Here is an 18,980-nt window from a genome sequence, read left to right on the forward strand (position 1 = left end):
TGTGTGAGGAGGCTCCTTGTGGGATCCCAGACAAGTCACAGCTAACTTTACCTGATATCCAGGGCAGGGCTGTGGAGACAGGTCAACCAGCGCAGTGCTGACAGACTTGCGTTCAGTCCTCAGATCCCATGTAAAACAAGTCAGGTGCCGGGCGGTGGTGGCGCACGCCTTTAATCCCAGCACTCGGGAGGCAGAGGCAGGCAGATCTCTGTGAGTTCGAGACCAGCCTGGTCTACAAGAGCTAGTTCCAGGACAGGCTCCAAAATCACAGAGAAACCCTGACTCAAAACAAACAAACAAAAAAAAAAAACCCAAAAAACAAAAAAAATAAGTCAGGTGTGGTGGTGTGTGCTTGCCACGGTGCTGTGCGCTCGCCACACCAGCACCGTAGGGATAGAGGCAGGCGGATCCCTGGCAGGCCAGGCTAGCCTACTTGGTGAGTTCTTGACCAATGAGAAACCCTGTCTCGAGAAACAAGGTGGATGGTGTTTGAGGAACAGCAGAGAAAGTCCTCTCATCTCGACACACATGCACATTCCTACACGTGCAAATAACATGCAAATGAAGAACCCAGAAGGCAGAGGAGGACTCTGGGATTACAGATGACAGGGAACAGGGTCTCTGGGACCCCAGCATCACTTGAAGGCAACAATGGTTCCTCCAGACTGGGAGGAACCAAAACAACCTCTGCTGGGTGTTCAGGAATCCCCTGCTCCTCATGAAACCGAGACATTCTCACAGCCACACCAGTTTTGTGCTTGGCGTTTTATTTTCCAACAGCGAGATAAGCTGGGGAGGGGCCCAGCTGAGCACCATGCAGGCTGTTCTACTGTCTGGCCTCCCTCCCTCCCCTGGGTACCCTCTTACTGCCTCCTGCTTTGCTACTTCCAACTGGGTGCCTATGAGTCACTGGAATTCCTGGTCTCTTGGATGTCACCCCAAACACCTCCTGAGTTGTCTGAGGAAGGACTCTTGGCAAAGCAGAGTAGGAGCCACCAGGCTGGCACCATGATGGTCAGATGTCACCTGAGCCGTACCGTGTCCTGCCTGGCTTCACTGGGTCTTCCCTCGGCCCTCGGAGATGATATGCTCAGGGCTGGCACGCATGTACCACTCTACCCAGGAGCCATCATAGACAGGCACATCGGGTTTGCCACACAGGAAGGCCCCCAGGGCTATATGGCAGGCGGTGACACCGGAGCCACATGTGGCTACCAAGGGCTTGGACAGGTCTACATTCTTCTCCTGGAACAGGCGTCGGATCTCCTCTGGGCTCTTCTCTAGCCCCTCCTTGGTCAGGAATTCAGTGAACGGGATGTTTACTGAGCCAGGGATATGGCCAGGTTCGATGCCTGCACAGAGGAACGCATGGAAGGGCAGTATGAATGATGTCTAGTGTGGCTGGCATTTGTGGCATCAAGCCTCCCACCACAGCAGAATGCCAAATGTGTCTACAATGTCTGATCTTATCCCAACCACCAGTGCTAGGTACCCACACTACACAGCTAAGTAACATCCAAAGCTGATACACTCGGCTATTTGCTGGCGAGAGTTTGACTCCTGGAACTAGATTGCACCAGAACCTCTGCAGAAGACCACAGAAGACCCTGGACTTCCTGACTGTGAACCTGTGGGCAGCAGAGCAATACACATGGGGGCCTAGAGGCCGTGTATAGGGCAGGCAGGCAATAACCAGATAATTGCTAGCATGACAAAAATGCCCTAGGGCTATAGCATATAAATAGCAATAGCCATCAAAACAGCTGACATGGCTGAATGCTTGCTTTGTGCAGGACAGTGCCTGGGCTCCCCCCGCCCCGCCCCAGCATCATCTTCTCCTTTAGTGCCACCCAAAGTCTATGGGAAAGAAATAACTGTCGCCCTTACCCTAGGAGAATAGGGCACACAGAGTAGTGTGCTCTAGCTAGCAGTGGGTGGAGAGTGATACCCACCCCAGGGCCTGTGCAGCCAGGGAACAGGCCTCAGTGCCTAGGAAAGGTGGAGCCTTCTCCCAGGATGAGCTGACGTCATCTGCTTAGGGGGTCTGACAGTGGGACTGAGAGCACAAAAGGCAGGAAGAACCCAGAAACCCTGGAATAGGCACAAAACATCATGGCAGCCCAGGCTCAGACAACAGGGAGGAATGCCTCAGTGTGCCTGGGAGAAGACTTAGGGCTCTGGTCTGGCCACAGGGGAAATCAGATTTCATTCTTAGAAGAATTCGGTCTTGACACTGGGGATGTGGCTCAGCTAGTAGAGGGGCTGCCTAGCATGCATGAAGACTTGGGTTTCACGCTCAGCACCTCAAAACCCAATTCTAGTGATGCTTGCCCATAATCCCAGCACTTGGGGGAGTGAAGGCAGAAGGACCAGAAATTTAAGGTCATTCTAAGTTACATAGCAAGCCAACCTGGGCTACATGAGATTGAAAAAAAAAAAAAAGCAGTCTGATGGATGAGGACTCCAGCAAAGTCAGAGAAGTGTGGACTAAATAGGAGTGTCACTTTACCCCTGGCTCTGAAGTCCTGAGAGCTCCAATGTGCATTTTGTCTCTATCTTTCTTTTAGTCAGAAGTTACCAATGTCCCATTTTCACAGGAGGGCTGAAATACCCACTGTAATGGAACCTCACAGCTGGGCCATCTGGATTCTGAAATGAGGCTGTACAAGAAGGGACAGGTCTTTGTGCGAGCTGCTGGTCCACATGGGTCTCTATCCTCAGAGGAGAGCGGGAGATGGCACTCCTGAGCTTTGAGAAGATTTGGTAGGCTGGTAATACTCAATGAAGTGGGCCTCCTAAAAGTCATGCCATGCAGCCCATCCCAAAGCCTTGTGAGGAGCAAGCTACCGAGTCAGGATGTTACAGATAAGACAAGTCAGGGCTTCCTCAAACATTCAGCTTTACCCAGCAAAACATGCACCCTGCCATGCTAGACTGAGGAGCAAATTGCAGGTGTGGTTGGCCAGGTCTGGGGCTGTGGAGTAGAAATGGGGATGCTTTAAATACAGGCTAACCAGTCTTCCTGCCTGGCATCTGGGCCATGTTAACTAGCCTGCTAGTTCTCAGCACTCCCTCCCATTCCCAGGGAGTAATTGTGATGGTGGGACACCATAAACACCCCTGAAGGAGCCTGAGCCGAGAGGTCCATGCTAATGACGCCACTCTCCACCTCGTGAGTGCAGTGTGAACACCTGAGCTGGACCATTTAGATATGCTTGCTCTTTTACACCATGACATCACCATTATGGCCCCTCCTACTTACTGCTCTCATGATACACATTCAAAGGCCACCATCCAGAGGAGCTAGGTGACTTGCCAGGTTCTACACAGAAAGTATCAGCAGAGACAGGGCTCTGAACCCAACCCTGTACCAGCTCTTCCCCTTGGGTTGAGTTTGGTGGCACCCTCACTAGAAATTGCTGTCTGAGTAGGTTCAAAACGGGTGGGGTACATCCACAGTCTCCGAGGCTTGGAGCACAGCACAGCAGTATGGTTCTGCAGGACTCTAGGTGACAGGAGGCTCTGAAGTCACCAAACACCTCTGGGACATGGACTCAGGGCTAGGTATTGATTGTCATGCTGCACCGTGAGCCTGGGCACTTGAAAAGTACAGCAGAGAGGGCATAGGAGAGCTTCCAGGGCCATGGTTGGCTCCTGCACCCTAGCAGGCTGGGGAGAAATGGTAGGGGAATTGCTGATTGCTTGCTGTGGTTAAGTTATTCAAGGAGCCTGAATCCAGAGGGGGCTCTTTCCTGAGACTCTGGCAAGGCAGCCAGCCATCCAGAGCTACTTCCCTCACCTGCACAATGGCAGTGCATGCATTGCTCCATGGCTGCAGGAGAACGGGTTCCTGGACACCTAGATTACCAAATCATATGAATGGCATCCTGTCATGTAATCTGCACACACCTGCCTAACATTGAAAACATCTCTAGGTAACTTTCTCTCCCACCCCTAATTTTTGAAACAGAGTCTCACTCTGTAGTCCAGGCTGATCTGGGAATCACTATGTAGTCCAGGCTGGCCTCAAACTCATGATTCACTTGCCTCAGCCTCCACATGTTGGGATTACAGCCACGAGCCCCTGCAGCCATCTCTAGATTACTTCAATATCCGTTTTATCTTAGTGTTTGTAAACGCTATGTAGCTACACTGTGTCATGCAGTAATAATGACGGGGAAAGGAACAGCACACTCTCCGTACAGACAAAAGAAAAATTGTTGTCTGAGGTTGTTTAAACCCAGGGATGTGGAGCCTTTAATCCCAGCACTCAGGAGGCAGAAGCAGGTGGATCGTAGTGAGTTCAAGGCCAGCCTGGTCTACAAAGTGAGTTCCAGGACAGCTAGCACTGTTACACAGAGAAACCCTGTCTCAAAAACACAAAAACAAAAAACAAAAACAAAAAAGAAAAAAAAAGGCGGGGCAGGGACATGGTGTCTACAGGTACTGAAAGCTACAGGTACATATCTCCTCAGAGTTTTAAGAGGCTCACACCAGCATGGCTATAGCCCTGTCTGCTTTGTGGGATCCCTTCCCACACCACACAGGGCTTTTCCTGGAGAAGTCCAGGTCATAGGCTTCACCCTCTCCTGAGGCACTAACCACTCAATTTGGGCGACACAACTTCTTTCCCTCTCAGAATCTCTTAGCAACCCTGGTGGCAGTTGGAGACATCCTGCTTCCCTATCAACTCATGAGCTGCAGTCCAGACCTCATCAGGCCCAAGCTTGGGTCCTTTCTAAACTAGGAGGGGGCTTCTTCCTACTAGTTTGCGGTGGCCACCCACAAGCATGCCACAACAGTTATTTGGGCTGTCACTCTCATACGGGGCGCCCTGGATTCTCAAGGTGGTCAGCCTTTGCCCAGAGTTCCAAAATTATGAGGTAATGTGGTGGCCTCCACTCTAAGAAAGAAGCAAGACGCTCAGGGTGAGGCGCCCAGCAACCAAACCTTCTCCCCAACTTTGTATGCTTTGAAAGGCCAGCACAAGGCTAGACAGTGTAGGGTTGCACATCAGCCTGTCCCCACGCCCTGCTCCGCCGGTTTCCCCAGAGTGTTACCATCTCGGGGTTCTGGCTCGGTGCCCCGGAACCGGCCAGCTGCGCGGGCGTCCACCACCTGGAAGCGTCGGGCCTCCAGGTTCTCCAGGATATTCTCGTGAGTCTTGATGAAGGAGGGATCTAGTTGTGCGTGGAACTCCGCGGGCTCTGGGTGACTCTTGCCAGAGCTGACTGGCAGGTTCTGGCTCAGCCAGTGGCGGAAGCCGCCATCCAGCAGCGACACGGAGCGGTGGCCGAAGACGCGGAACATCCACCAGACCCGCGGAGCAGAGTAGAGGCCCTGGTCGCTGCCATCGTAGATCACGACGTGCGTGGTGGAGCCCACGCCCAGGCTTCCCGCGTAGTCTGCGAAGTGCGCGGCGCTAGGCAGCATGTGATCATACGGCGACGTATGGTCGCTGCAATGATCGATGTCAAAGAAGGAGGCGCCGGGGATGTGGCGCTCCTCGAACTCGAGTCGCGCGTTGCGGCCCAGCTTGGGCAGGTACCAGGATGCGTCCAGTAACTTCAGCGACTGCGAGGCGCGCGGGGACTTCAGAGCCTCCGCCACCCACTGAGCAGACACGAACGCTCGGAAAAGCTGCGGGGTGGCCATGGCCTCCGAGATGCTCGAATTGTGGGCCTGCAAGACAGGGGAGATAACAGAATCGAGAGACTGGTCTGCTGTCAGAGGCATGTGTGCTAATCGGCGGAGGTGGAGCCTCAGCACCGGCAGAGCAGAGTCCAGGAATGCAGAAAGTTGAAGTCAGGATTAGGCTTTATCACTTAGTGACTACCCTGTCAAACCTTTAATAACACACAGCTCCAAATGACATTATGACCATGGGGCGCCAGGGAAAGGTGGTGTGCGCCCCTCACTCTCTATTCCTAGCCCAGCATGCAGGGTGGGTAGGGTAGGGCCAGGGGCAGGTCCAATTGGCCTTTAAGTAAAGCAAACAAGACCGAAGTTTCAGCCCTTCTCTAAGATGTAGCCCAGCTTCACAGCCAATCAAATTCACTCATTCGTTGAGCGGTGCTAGGAGTCCAATAGGAACAATAACCAGAACTAACCCTTAGCCCAGTGCCATTTAATCCGCAGATATTACAACACTTGGCACAGCAGCCTCTCCCCAAACTGTTGGAGGATCAGTGTTAAGAATTCCGGTACTGTCACCTTTTCCTGAAAGCCACTGAGGCTCCTAGCTGTGCTTTGTGTCACCTGGTGTGGCAGCTGTACCTTCTATAATACCAGTACTCAGGAGACTGAGGTAGGAGGACTAGAGTTCAGGGCCAACCTAGTCTACATAGTAAGTTCCAGACCAACCTGGGCTACTCAGCAAGACTATCTCAAAAAGCAGAACAAAAAAGTAAAAGGCAAACAACAGAAATCAGTGCACTCATGGGGGCAGGGGAGGGAGGTTTGGATCACCAGCCTAGACCCTATGCTGGGGGCACTGAGGACCCTTTGCTTTGGTAGCCCCAGAGCAGCTCAGGCAACGATGTGAGGGATTCTGGAGTGGAGTGTGAGCTGTGAGCACCAGGGATGGTCTCCACCTCAGCCTCGCTGGGAGGGAGAGGATGGAAGGACTTCCTGGAGGAAGCAGAGACATATTTTGACTTAGGGATTGGCATAAGGAGGTAGACATGGACTCCCGCTAAGGACCGATACCAGTGTTTGGGATGCAACTAGATATGCTGATAGGGGTGCAGGAGGGTGTGTGCGCAGAGGGCAAGGAGGCCAAGGCTGGTAGAACAATCCCTCTGTGAACTACAGCCCCATCATACTTGGGAATTTTCTTCTCCAACTCTGGTTTGGAAGTCAGAGAGCCCTCCAAAGCAGGCACAAATGCCTACAAGCTGTTCATGTGGGTGTTCCTGGGTCATGGGTCTTCTACTGGAGCTTCAGACTTGTGTGTGTATGTATGTGCTGTGCAGGGAAGAGGACATTCTCAGAGGTTGGATGGGTTCGCAGACAACAGTCATTTTATTTCATTTCATTTTTGAGATGGTGTCTTTCTATGGCCTGGGACTCACCTTGGCTGGCTGGTCACCAAGTCCCAGGACTCTACCTGTCTCACCTTCCCCAGAGCTGGGATTACAGGCATGCAACATGCCTTGTGCTGTTTATATAGGCTCTGGGGCCTTGTACTTGCAAGGCAAGCACTTAATCCATTGGAGCTATCTTCCCAGCACTGTGCCTGCCCCCTCCAAGGTCTCACTCTGTATCCTAAACTATCCTGGAACTCGAAATCATCCCCCTCCTGCCTTGGTTTCCAGATAAGGGAAATTGCAAGCATACACCACCATGCCAGACTCCAAAACCCACCCATGAGATTTAAAAATGAGTATAGAAGCCGGACGGTGGTGGCGCATGCCTTTAATCCCAGCACTCGGGAGGCAGAGGCAGGCAAGTCTTTGTGAGCTCAAGGCCAGCCTGGGCCACAAACAAAGTGAGTTCCAGGACAGTTAAGGTTACACAGAAAAATCCTGTCTCAAAAAACAAAACAAAACAAAACAGAAAAATATAGAAGGGCCACCATATACCTTATATACAGTTTCTTTGATTGATCACTTAGGGCAGTGGAGTGGCAACCGTTATTTCTTCCTTTACTCTCACAAGTGGCTCTTGGATCTACAGCTGCAGACTAATTCTTTTTTTTTTTTTTTTTTTTTTTTTGGTTTTTTCGAGACAGGGTTTCTCTGTGGTTTTGGAGCCTGTCCTGGAACTAGCTCTTGTAGACCAGGCTGGTCTCGAACTCACAGAGATCCGCCTGCCTCTGCCTCCCAAGTACTGGGATTAAAGGCATGTGCTACCATCGCCTGGCCAGATTAATTCTTAAACCTTTCAGGGACTGGGACTTTAGAGGTCTGAGGTCATATGACCCTGCCTCTCCGTTTTATTGACAATTCTCACAAAGGACCCCAGGTGGCAGAAAGAGGGTCAGAGAGGCTAAGCTAAAGGGTGTCCCTGAGGGGCAGAAATCAGAGAGACTAGGTTCCTTTGTGCTGGGTGGGCCAGAATTCCTACGCAGGGCTGCGCCAGGCCATCCTAGGGTTAGTGTGAACCTATATAACACACCATGAAGGTACTCAGACAATCTAAAGTGAAGGGTCCAATTTTTTCATTTCTTATGCTCAAGGAGACTTTCTGGCCCAGCTTTTAGTGGTCTGTTCCATCCATCTACACTCGTCTTACAATCCTCTCTAATTCTGGGGTTAAAGGCATGCACCACCTGGTTTCTATGACAAACTAGTATGGCTACTGGGATTTAAAGGTGTGTGTTATTGCGGCCTGGTCTGTAAGGCTGGCCAGTGTGACTGTTTTACTCTCTGAACTTCAGGCAAGCTTTATTTGTTAAAATAAAAATGAAATGCCACCACACTAGAGCATCTTCCCACCTGGACCCTCCTGGCACATTCTCTTCTCCACTGTCAAGCTCAAGCAAGGCTCAAGGGACACTGGGAAAATGCTACACAGTTTTTCAATATTTGCAACATGCACTGTGACAGTATTTCAGGGCAGGATCAGTGCTCAAAAAAGGGGGGAGGGGAGTCCAAGAAAGCATTCAAGGGGAACAGAAAGGCCTATTGAAGTGTTGTCCAGCCATTTTGCAAGAGCCATGCTCTATTTCCAGATATTTTGCCAATTGGCATTTATATAAATTTATAACTAAGTGGTAAAAATTGAAGCCCAAGGCAATTAATAAAAACGCATAAAGCTTCAAGGACAAGCAGGTAAACCAAGGTAGCTCCCACCACTGTGGGCTTCAAGTCTGAACTTAGTCACTACTCCACCAGGCGACCTGGCACCTCCTGAATCTAGGGGAGAAGTTTCAGCCCTGTCCCGCAGGATCGTTAAGGGCGTGCCACCACAGGTGGGCCCGGGAAAAGTTTAATTTCATTCGACTGTGTTCTGCTACTTTCTCCTCTTAGGGGACACTGGATCTTCTCACCACAGCCCCTCTGAATGATTTTGTTGTTTCTCTCGAACGTTCCTACTTTCTCAGGACGCCCCAGGTCATCCCATCCCAACCCCCCGCCAGCCACTGCTACCCACTGAGTCTTACCCCACCCCAGTTTACAGGCGGTCACAAGCAGCCGTGGATAGCCCCCCACTTAAGGCAAATTAGGGGCGCCCTGGAAACTCTCAGAGACTGTCCCCTCCTCCACTCCCGCATGGTACCACGCTATGCACCTCCGAAAAGCACCCTCCCGCATAGAAAAGCAAATAAGGCGTGTTGGGCAGCAGATAGTAAGATTCCGAGCTCCTGGGTTCCCAACTCCGCCATGTCATCCCCTCCCCGCGCCCTCAGAGGTCCCCTCCTTCCGCCACCAACCTGCGACCAGCCAAAGGGAGGAGACTTGGGCACGGCCCACTGCCTTAGCCACTCTGAGCCGCTGCTGGCTGCACCTTCCATTCCCCCAGGCTGCGGGGGACGCACGCTCCACGCAGCCGGGTTGTGCACTGCCCCAGTGTCACCCCAACCTCCAATAGTCACTATGGCTATGAAAAATTTACACCAGAAGGGTTAAGCAGAGTCCCAGTGCGAAGGCACAAAGGCTGCTCGATGTCCCAACTGTCTGCACTGTAAGTCTCCCCTCATGGGAGCGGCGTAATGGTTCGGGCCACTTGGGACACTCCCGGCTCCGGGTTTGAACCCGCCGGCTTCTTCGGAGCGTAAGAGCGAGTTTCTGCACAGCTTCCAGGACGAGTGAATGCAGCGGGCCGCCCAGGATGGGGCCGCCAGCTGGGCTACTTATGGCCCAGGGGAGGGTCCTGGTGGAGAAAGCAGGGCAGGGTGCTTGGAACCTCTTCACCGGACTTGGGCATTTTAGAAGCCAGAGAACTCAGGCTGCTGTGAACAGAAACAGAATGGCTGACGAGTGGTCAATTCGCCCTGGAGAAGGGACTCGAATCCCAAGGGCCACCTTCCCTACCTATTACCTGTGTTCTTCCAATTCTTGCAGACAGGGTCCTGAGCCAACCCCTCCTAGCAGCTGTTGCCATAAGAGCGCGCAGAAGCTCTTGGCCACGCCCACGAGCTCTCCTTGGGACCGGACTGGGAGGGCGCTGGGACAGTGGGAGGGGCGGAGCAGGCTTTTCCTAGGGCAAGTGCAACCCTATCCCACAGTCGCCCCAGTCTAGCTCTGGGTGTAGTTACCGTTGCACGCTGGGAAAGTGTTGTGGGGACAACAGCTCCGCCTCCCGGTCTCCGCCCACCGTATTCAGTTCTCTGCAAGCCTCTTTCCCAGTTCCCACCCGCGCCAGGTGACACACAGAGCTGACACTATGGTTCATCAAGTGCTCTACCGGGCGCTGGTCTCCACCAAATGGCTGGCTGAGTCCATTCGGTCTGGCAGCCTGGGACCCGGCCTTCGGGTGCTGGACGCGTCATGGTACTCTCCCGGGACCCGCCAGGCCCGCAAAGAGTACCAAGAACGCCATGTGCCTGGCGCGTCCTTCTTTGATATAGAGGAATGCCGGGACACGGCTTCGCCTTATGAGATGATGCTGCCCAGTGAGGCCCACTTTGGGGACTACGTGGGAAGGCTGGGAATCAGCAACGATACACACGTGGTGGTGTACGATGGAGACGACCTGGGCAGCTTCTATGCACCCAGAGTATGGTGGATGTTCCGTGTGTTTGGCCACCGCACGGTATCAGTGCTCAATGGTGGTTTCCGGAACTGGCTGAAGGAGGGCCACCCGGTGACATCTGAGCCCTCACGGCCAGAGCCAGCAGTTTTCAAAGCCACACTGGACCGCTCCCTGCTCAAGACCTATGAGCAGGTCCTGGAGAACCTCCAGTCTAAAAGGTTCCAGCTGGTGGACTCTCGGGCCCAAGGACGGTACCTGGGTACAGAACCGGAGCCCGATATAGTAGGTAGGTGTCCCTGTGGCCTTTGGGGAGGATTGTCAACAGGAGGATGGGGAATCAGAATAGCTGGGACCCTCAACCCTTCCATGTAGACTTGCCTTTCTATCTGCAAAATGGAAGAGGACAGCCAACCTTGAAGGCTTTTGCAGCTCTGATATGTGAGGGCCCAGTGTGCCCATAGCCCCATGCTAACAAGCTACCTGCATCAATAGAGGTGACTGGTGGCCTGTCCACTCATGCCCACTTCTAGGAACCAACTCTCCCACATGCACCACATGTACCAAAGGACATCCTACCCTCAGCAAACATTTGCAGGATGGTATAGAAGTCTACAAATGCATGCACACCCTCTAGATCTCAGAAACCCTTTCAAACACCATCAGGAACCTCCCTGAGCTCTTCTGGTACCCTGACTAATGTTTTGAAAGCAGTTTTGTTAATACCTCAACAAGCAGCTGCAGCCTATCTGTGGAGCTGTTACAGTAGCTCCTTGCATGTGCCAGGGATACTGTTATGGTGAAATACCCCTAACTTGGGCGGGGAAGACAAGCTGCCAGGATATTGCTACTTGGTCAGTTAAATGGCAGAGCCAGGTATTGAACCCAGTACTAATTTGTTTTAAACCAGGGCTCTAAACCCAGACATAAACCCATTCAGTCCCACCACCACTTTGTAGGGTTCAGGGGAGCCTCTTGTGCCAGGTATTCCCAGAGAGATGGCCTTTGGATCCCCCTTTTGTGTGAGTGTGTGTGTGTGGGGGGGAGGGGTGCTGAAGGAGTCTGCACAGCTCAGAAGACAGAAAAAGCCTCAGAAAAGGAAATGCTGCTTTCTAGAGGCTTCTAAGCATAGGCAACTGCCAGGTCTTGCTTTTCCCGAGCTCAGGACAGGTAGCCAGCAACCTCTTTTCTTAGTTTTCTTAGTCCTGCGGGGCATGACTTAACTCGGGGTAACATTTTGCCTAACCTGTTGCAAAATGTTTCTTCCTTTTTGCCAGCTGAAGTCTGCAACACTGTTTTTACAGTCTTAATACTAAACCTTCACCCACTGGACAGAGGGAGGCTGAGGCACACAGGCAGGAGCAGGTCAAGGCCACACATCCAGTTATGGCCAGAGCTCCTCAGTCCTGCTCTCTTTAGGCCTTTGATATCCCCGCCTGCTTTGCTCTGGAAAAAAGGTCGGGAGAGAAAGATTCATGCTCATTCAATCTTTTCTGGAGACCCCTGGACATGGAATGCCTGCAGCCCCTCCTGGTCTTGACTCACAGTTTTTTTTTTCTTTCTTGGAACTTGTGCTGGGGGAAGGAGGGGGAAGCTGACTGTGGATCTTTCCCAGCGGGCTGAGAAGCAAGCTGATAAATGAGTGCCACAAGACCCAAGTGTAACGTTCCCACCGTTTTGTAGATGAGGAAAACCGAGGCTTGGAGAGGGGAGATGGCCCAGTTGAACTCTATAGAGCCTCTGTTCTCCATCACTTCCTATCTCTTCTGATTGCCCTGGAGCGCCAGGGAGCCTGGGTTCTCATTCCAACTCGGGTGCTCTGGTGTGGAGGGTACTCAGCCCGGCTTGACCTTACGTTTCGCAATCATAAACAAGCAGAGGTCCCCAGCCCCGCCACATGCACATGCCTTTTGTTCCACGTGGCAAGCCGGTGAAGGGGCTCTTTGGAGGGGAAGGCACAGAGCAAAGTCCATGGTCATCTAGACAAGAAGAGAATGGGCCACTTGCCCCATTCTGTTAGAGGGTTTGCTGGACACAAGTATACACTGTCAAGGTCATGGTCTGCTGCTTGGGATGGGTTCAGTGAGTTTCCCGTGGGTTCAGAAGTCCAGGTATAAAACATGGGGGTTGGGGAAGCCTTGACTCTGAGTGTTTCTGAAGGGAGTGAAGCAAAACAAGTAGTAGGTGCGGGTATGGGCGTGGATGAGGAGGGCGAGGTGTTGGTCCACACTAAGCATTTTGGTTTGTAGTCTCCCAGATGCAGTCACTTCTGGCATCCTCAGTAGGCTTGCTGAGGGCCTGGCCCCATTCCACTCAGGGTTACAGGCACCAAAGTGAGGCTTGTCTACAGTTGTTGTGGAGGGTGGGGTGAGCCTGAGCAAACACAAGAGGGGGCAGGGAGAGCGAAGAAAGGTCCAAACAGGTTTTCCTGACCTCTAACAACCATGCCTATCTGTGGCCTATGGGATCTTAATGTGCCTACTGACTTCAGTCTCCTCAGCCAAAGCTGGAACACAAATTCCTAGACTTTTAGGCAATTGAGGAACACAAGAAGTTATCTCAGTAATTCCCCTCCCTCAGCCTTCCTTTCCAGGGGAGCTCAGAAAAACATAGGCTTTGGAGTCCTACTTGAATTCATGTGCCGCTGCTGTGTGTCCCTGGGGACGTTATTGCCTCTCTCTGAACCTTTGACTCTCATTAGAGCTAGGAGGAAAGTCTCTTCAGCTTTGTGAGGAATGAGGGAGATACAGTTCTGTGGAGAACCCGCTTTGGGGGTACTGGTTGTCACAAGCTGCCTGAACACTGGCAGACTCACTGTGGGGAGGGGAGGCTGCAAGCATGCCACTGAACAGGGGTGGGAGATGACAGGCGGCCCCTTCCTCCCGTTGGCAGTGTTCCAGAGTTCTCTGGCCCCGCCTGTGGGTTCCCTGGACTGTGTCTTCTGTGCCTTTAAAGTCCCTAGGCAGAGGCTGGAGAGAGGGCTCAATGAGTAAAGTCCTTGCCTTGGGAGTGTAAGGACCTGGGTTAGATCCCCTGAGCCCACCTTGGTGACTCTGCTTGCCCTAGCACTGGGGAGGCAGAGACAGACAGATCTCTGGAGCTCACTTCATCTGGCCTCGCTAAAACAGTAAATTCCAGGGGGACGGGCCAATGGGGAACATTAGCCTGGGTGGTCCTCTCACCTCCATGCGCAGTTCACAGGGATACACTCCTTTAGCTGCCCCCCCCCCCTAAGCAAAACAAAACAAAACAACATCAAAACCCCAAATGGGTCCTGAGCCTTTCTGGCAGAGGTAGCCACTGCTACCTCCTCAGGCTGGAGCCAAGGCTTCCCAGCATCCCTGGCTTCATTCTTACTCAGACAAGGCCCCCTTTATAGACTCAAGAAAACAATAAAGCTGGCATGTCACAGACAAGAAGAGCACTCAGAGGCCCGAGTGCAAATACTCTTGCTCCCCAGCGACTGTGGGAAACTACTGTAACCTGACCGTTGATGTCCATAGGCCGACTGCTCCTCACTGACAGGGTTACACACAGCTGGTTTCAGGTCACAGCAGGAAGACATCTCTAGAGGTCACTGCCCTTTGCGAGCAGGGACATGTGTTCAGTCAGAGGACTGTTTGGGCTAGTGATTCTAGAATCTTCTTTGGCGTGAGAGGATTCCCACATTGTTTCATTGACCAACATGTACACACAGTGCTCAGAGTTCACCGGAGCCTTTTACGTCCAGGAGGGGAGACTGAGGCCTAGGGGACAAGCCTTCCTGTCTGTCTGATGCTGCTCAGTGCTGGGATGTGACTTTGTCATAGCAATCAAAGCCCTGTCCTCCGCTTCCCACCATGCTGTCTCTGTCTTGCCCCGTGGTCCAAGTTTGAAGGTGGTGGGGATTTGGGGAACCTGAAGAGATGGAGGCAGTTCTAGCATGGGCCTTACTCTCAGTGTTGTCTGTGGAGGGGTGCAGGGCGCACAGGGAAGAGAGATATGGTGGGGCATGCAGGGACTGATAAGGCATGGGTCCTTTGGGTGCTAACAGCCAGTGGCCCATCTTTGTTGTTTGCAAGATGGCCTTCCCCTTTTATTGATTTGGTGTTTTGCAAACAAGGTCTCACTCTATAGCCCAGACTGATCTGTAACTCACTATATAGATCAGGCTAGCTTCAAACTCCTGCCTCAGCCTCCAGCATGCAGTGATTGCAGATGTGTGTTACCATGCATACCCACCACTCATGCTGGTTGTGTTCTAGAACAGACCCTGACCTGCCCCTCCTCTGCCCTGCTCTCTCTTAAGCTTCTGAGGTGTGTGGAAGGGATGGCTCAACCCCTGTACGTAGGAGAAGCACAGCATTGGGAACCACAACACGGGGGCAGGCATCACTAGGGTTCAATATTGGCCTTTTTTGTTTGTTTGTTTGTTTGTTTTTTGAAACAGGGTTTCTCTGTGTAACAGTCCTGGCTGTCCTGGAACTTGCTCTGTAGACCAGGTTGGCCTCAAACGTAAAAAGATCCCCCTGCCTCTGTCTCTGTCTCCCGAGTGCTGAGATTAAAGGTGTGCACCACCACACCTGGCTCAATATTTGTCTTTGTCCATTTATCCTCACCCAGGGGCATTCACTCCCTAGAGAGAAACTGAGGTGCAGAGAGGTGACAGTACTTACTTAATGTCACCAGAGTAGTAAGTGGTAGAGCTAGGATCTGAACACGTGTCTGGTACCAGGTCCCTTCTCTTCTCACAACTACGTGCCTCACAGCAGCACCAAGACTGGGCCGTGGCCCTTGGCCTGCCTGTTTTTCTTTGTGTCTTTAGCCGAGTCATTTTATGTCAGCACACCTCAGCGTTTTTACCTGTAAAATAGCTTTACAGGTGGATTTATTTACTGAGTCACAAAGCCAGTCAGCTTTCATACTCCTGCAAACTGTTGCTCAGGAGGGCCAGACAGTTTCTTACCACCACGTCCTTGGCAGTTAGCACAGGGTGTAGCTTCTATGTGAATTCATCCCTCCTGCTCTATCTAGTAATCACAGGAGACAGATGTGTACTGCCGAGCCCATTTCACAGGTGAGAAAACCTGAGGTATAGAGAGCAGAGGCAATTCGCATAAGTTAAGGGAAAAGTTAGAAAAAGGGCCTGCGGTGCATGTGGATGTAGGGCCTGTGGTGCATGCGGATGTAGGGCCTGCGGTGCATGCAGATGTAGGGCCTGTGGTGCATGCGGATGTAGGGCCTGTGGTGCATGCAGATGTAGGGCCTGCAATGCATGCGGGTGTAGGGCCTGTAATGCATGCGGGTGTAGGGCCTGTAATGCATACGGATGAAGGGCCTGCGATGCATGCGGATGTAGGACCTGTGGTGCATGCAGATGTAGGGCCTGCAATGCATGCGGATGCCCTCTCACGCAGAGATGGCTTGGGACAGCCATCAAGATAGGTTGCGGGGCAGGGTCTGCAGTCCTGGCTCTTACAGCTTGAGTGTTGAAAACAAGCAGAACAGGCGAGAAACCGAGTTGCTAAGATAGCAAAGATATCACTTTTATTGGTGTGGCCCCAGGTCCTCTACTTCCCATTCCCACGCCTCCTCTAACTCACGTCTTCTATTTCTACTCAAGGACTGGATTCAGGTCACATCCGTGGCTCAGTCAACATGCCCTTCATGAACTTCCTGACTAAAGACGGCTTTGAGAAGAGCCCAGAGGAGCTGCGGGCCATTTTCCAGGACAAAAAAGTGGACCTCTCCCAGCCCCTCATCGCCACATGTCGCAAGGGGGTCACGGCCTGCCATGTTGCACTGGCTGCCTATCTTTGTGGCAAGCCTGACGTGGCTGTTTATGATGGCTCCTGGTCGGAGTGGTTCCGCAGGGCACCCCCGGAGACCCGTGTGTCCCAGGGGAAGAGTGGGAAGGCCTGAGTGTGCGCAGCCCCCTTTTCTGCACACCAAATTCAGCCAGTTCCCTTCAGTGAGGCCAGTGTGACCTGCCCCGGGTTCACACCTCTTAGGCAATGGAGATTGATGGGTTTTAGAATTGCTGTGAGTGCCTTCCTTCCATCACACTGGAATAAAGTGCCTTTTCTCAGAAGTATGTCTGTGCCCTGGCCCTGGGTTCCACCCCCTCCTCTCTGTCACCTTCCCCTTCCATGCCAGTTCCCCCTCTCAGAACTTAGATGGACCCAAGCATCCCCAAGGATGAAGGACAAGTGACCCTCTCCTGCTCCTCCCAATCCAACTGCTCTGTCAGTGCAATGTCAAAGCAGCTGTCATGAGTGTTGGAAGTGAGCAGGAGTCCTGCAACAGGCCCCGAAGGAGTCTGGGAAGGGAGGCGGCTTTGAAGGGACAGCTAATATGAAGGGCTTGGGGCTGCTGTGCTCAGCTCGGCCGTGGATGGGGAGCATGGGCAGAGTGGAAGGGAGAGATTTGCAGGTCAAGAGGACTACTTCTGTTTCTACTTCTGGAAGGTTCTGATCAGAGAGGTAACATCATCTGGTTTACCAGGACCTGTGGCTATGGAGGTGAGGGAAACCTCTAAGGAGATCTGACTCGCAGAGTCCGATGAGGCTTTCTGTGGTGTCTGCCTTCCTGTCCTGTGGGACCTTCTTCCTTGTGTGTGCGTGTGTGTGTGTGTGTGTGTGTGTGTGTGTGAGAGAGAGAGAGAGAGAGAGAGAGAGAGAGAGAGAGAGAGAGAGAGAGAGAGACTTGTTTATAGCCAACAAGCAGGGCAAAGTGAATAGGGAGTTGCCCCCAGGAGCACACAGTACAAGACTGATGTCATTTATTTTCCTCACTGGCTGTGATAAAACTGTGTATGGGAACGCACACAGTGAGGGGCCGAGAAAGCCGACAGGACCCTATGCCTCTCTATCCAGCAGAGCACACAGCAGTGTCCCACCATCAGCTATGTCTGCCTGCATCATTGTGCCCAAGGGAACCTCAGGATGAGCCCCACCAACTCTAGCCAACCTTCCTCCTGTAGCCTCTCTGAGATGCCAGGTGGCTGTTCTTAGACCCCCTACTCCTGCAACCTGGGCCAGTAATGTGTACTAAATGAGAGGTTTGTGGGTGGGCCGGCTCTGTCTGGATCTGCAGGATCCCTAGAGAATGTGGCACAAGTGGCCCACCTGAGGTGGCATGTACCTGTTATCCGGCACACTGGAGCCCAAGGGTAAAACTGTTATAAATTTAAGACCAGCCTGGGCCTCATAACTGAAAGAAAAACAGCATCTAATAAGTAGTGGGCCCCTAGGATCCCGGATTTATCTCGGTGTCCCTGTCTCTCAGTGAGATCACTTAGAAGGCCCACCTCCTCTGTACCTGCTGGTGGGCAGAGCTCCTGTCCACAGCCATGGTTCTGCCTCCACATCACTATGTAGAAATCTCTTTCTTGAGCTCATCTGCAGCCAGCCCTGAAGTTAAAGGCAGAGAGGACCTTCATTTTAATTTTGTTCCCTGACTCCCCACATCCAGCTCAGATGGGGAGAATCCTTCACTTTGAACCACACACATTTGGGATCCTGAACACCTTCACCGCTCTCACCGTCCGTCTCTTCTAAACCAGTGAGCTCCTGTGCATGCTGCAAGATCCAGCTCAAATAGCCCCTCTTTCCAGACAGACTTGGTCACATGGTCTACCATTTCCTTGCTCTTTGTACTTAGTCTGAGCCCTTTGAACCCGGCCTTGGTGGCTGCTCAGTGGACATTTCTGAGAGGATGTATCAGGAAGTAACACACTTGGTCTTGGCCCCTCAAGGGTGAGCTTATCTGCCTCTGAGGTAACAAAGGCCAGTGTGCAGCGTCACCATGGCAACTCCAATGAACAGCTTGGAAGTCTGCTCCTTGGTAACCCACTGGTCCTCTAGGGTATCAGTGTTACTCTGTCTGACCCTCTGGAGTGGTTCACCTGGGGAGGTGAGGCAGAGGGACCTGTGAGGTGGCCGGGGCTCCACCACCAACTGGAGTTTCATTTTCCTTTTCCCCACTCAGACCTGCTTGTGAGTGCCAGGTGCCCAGGCTGCAGCTGCACGACACGCATCTTCTCCCCCTCCTTGGTCAGTGCCTCTCAGGACCTTCCTCTCCAGGTCAGTTACTAGTTTTGACCCCACCTTCTATGTCAGCCAGCAAAGGCTGCTCTGACTGCTTGTACTTCTGGGGCCAGGGGTAGCTATGGGGGGGTATGTCAGGTTGTGATTGCGGCTGGGGGACCAGCTATGATCGGAAAGCTAATCCAAAAGCACAGACTTGAACTTCACTTGACTTCAAGATGGATCACAAGGCCTATTGCATGTTAGACACTCTCTTTCCTATTTAGTCCCGCCCCTGATCCTACTTCTTCTCTGACCCCCATCTTCTCCTTCATGACA

General features: G+C 52.5%; 2 protein-coding genes across 3 annotated transcripts; one reads left to right on the forward strand and one right to left on the reverse strand.

Annotated features, from left to right (window-relative positions):
* Positions 1-341: 341 nt before the first annotated feature.
* On the reverse strand, positions 342-10,054 carry Mpst (mercaptopyruvate sulfurtransferase). Of its 2 annotated transcripts, none has more exons than XM_057792346.1 (3): positions 9,985-10,054; positions 5,061-5,682; positions 342-1,352 (listed from the first exon to the last, which is right to left on the reverse strand). In XM_057792346.1, the coding sequence occupies exons 1-3, from the start codon at positions 10,045-10,047 to the stop codon at positions 1,054-1,056; spliced, it is 984 nt and encodes a 327-aa protein (XP_057648329.1). In that variant the 5' UTR covers positions 10,048-10,054; the 3' UTR covers positions 342-1,053. The 2 variants fall into 2 exon arrangements, with proteins under 2 accessions (XP_057648329.1, XP_057648328.1); XM_057792345.1 differs by lacking the exon at positions 9,985-10,054 and adding an exon at positions 9,377-9,507.
* Positions 10,055-10,188: 134 nt separating this feature from the next.
* Tst (thiosulfate sulfurtransferase) lies at positions 10,189-16,697 on the forward strand. The gene is made up of 2 exons (XM_057792347.1): positions 10,189-10,924; positions 16,238-16,697. Exons 1-2 carry the CDS (start codon positions 10,330-10,332, stop codon positions 16,534-16,536), a joined length of 894 nt encoding a protein of 297 aa, XP_057648330.1. The 5' UTR covers positions 10,189-10,329; the 3' UTR covers positions 16,537-16,697.
* The last annotated feature ends 2,283 nt before the right edge of the window (positions 16,698-18,980 follow it).

The sequence above is a fragment of the Chionomys nivalis genome, chromosome 17, assembly GCF_950005125.1.
Source record: "Chionomys nivalis chromosome 17, mChiNiv1.1, whole genome shotgun sequence".
NCBI classification, from domain to species: Eukaryota; Metazoa; Chordata; class Mammalia; order Rodentia; family Cricetidae; genus Chionomys; species Chionomys nivalis.

Excerpts from the sequence above, each read along its gene's own strand:
- Mpst (XM_057792345.1), bottom strand. The coding sequence starts at position 9,457 with ATGGAAGGTGCAGCCAGCAGCGGCTCAGAGTGGCTAAGGCAGTGGGCC. Across the intron at positions 5,683-9,376 it reads CTCCCTTTGGCTGGTCGCAG|GCCCACAATTCGAGCATCTC; the intron begins GTTGGTGGCGGA and ends CCTGTCTTGCAG. Across the intron at positions 1,353-5,060 it reads CGAGCCAGAACCCCGAGATG|GCATCGAACCTGGCCATATC; the intron begins GTAACACTCTGG and ends TCCTCTGTGCAG.
- Tst (XM_057792347.1), top strand. The coding sequence starts at position 10,330 with ATGGTTCATCAAGTGCTCTACCGGGCGCTGGTCTCCACCAAATGGCTG. Across the intron at positions 10,925-16,237 it reads ACCGGAGCCCGATATAGTAG|GACTGGATTCAGGTCACATC; the intron begins GTAGGTGTCCCT and ends TTTCTACTCAAG.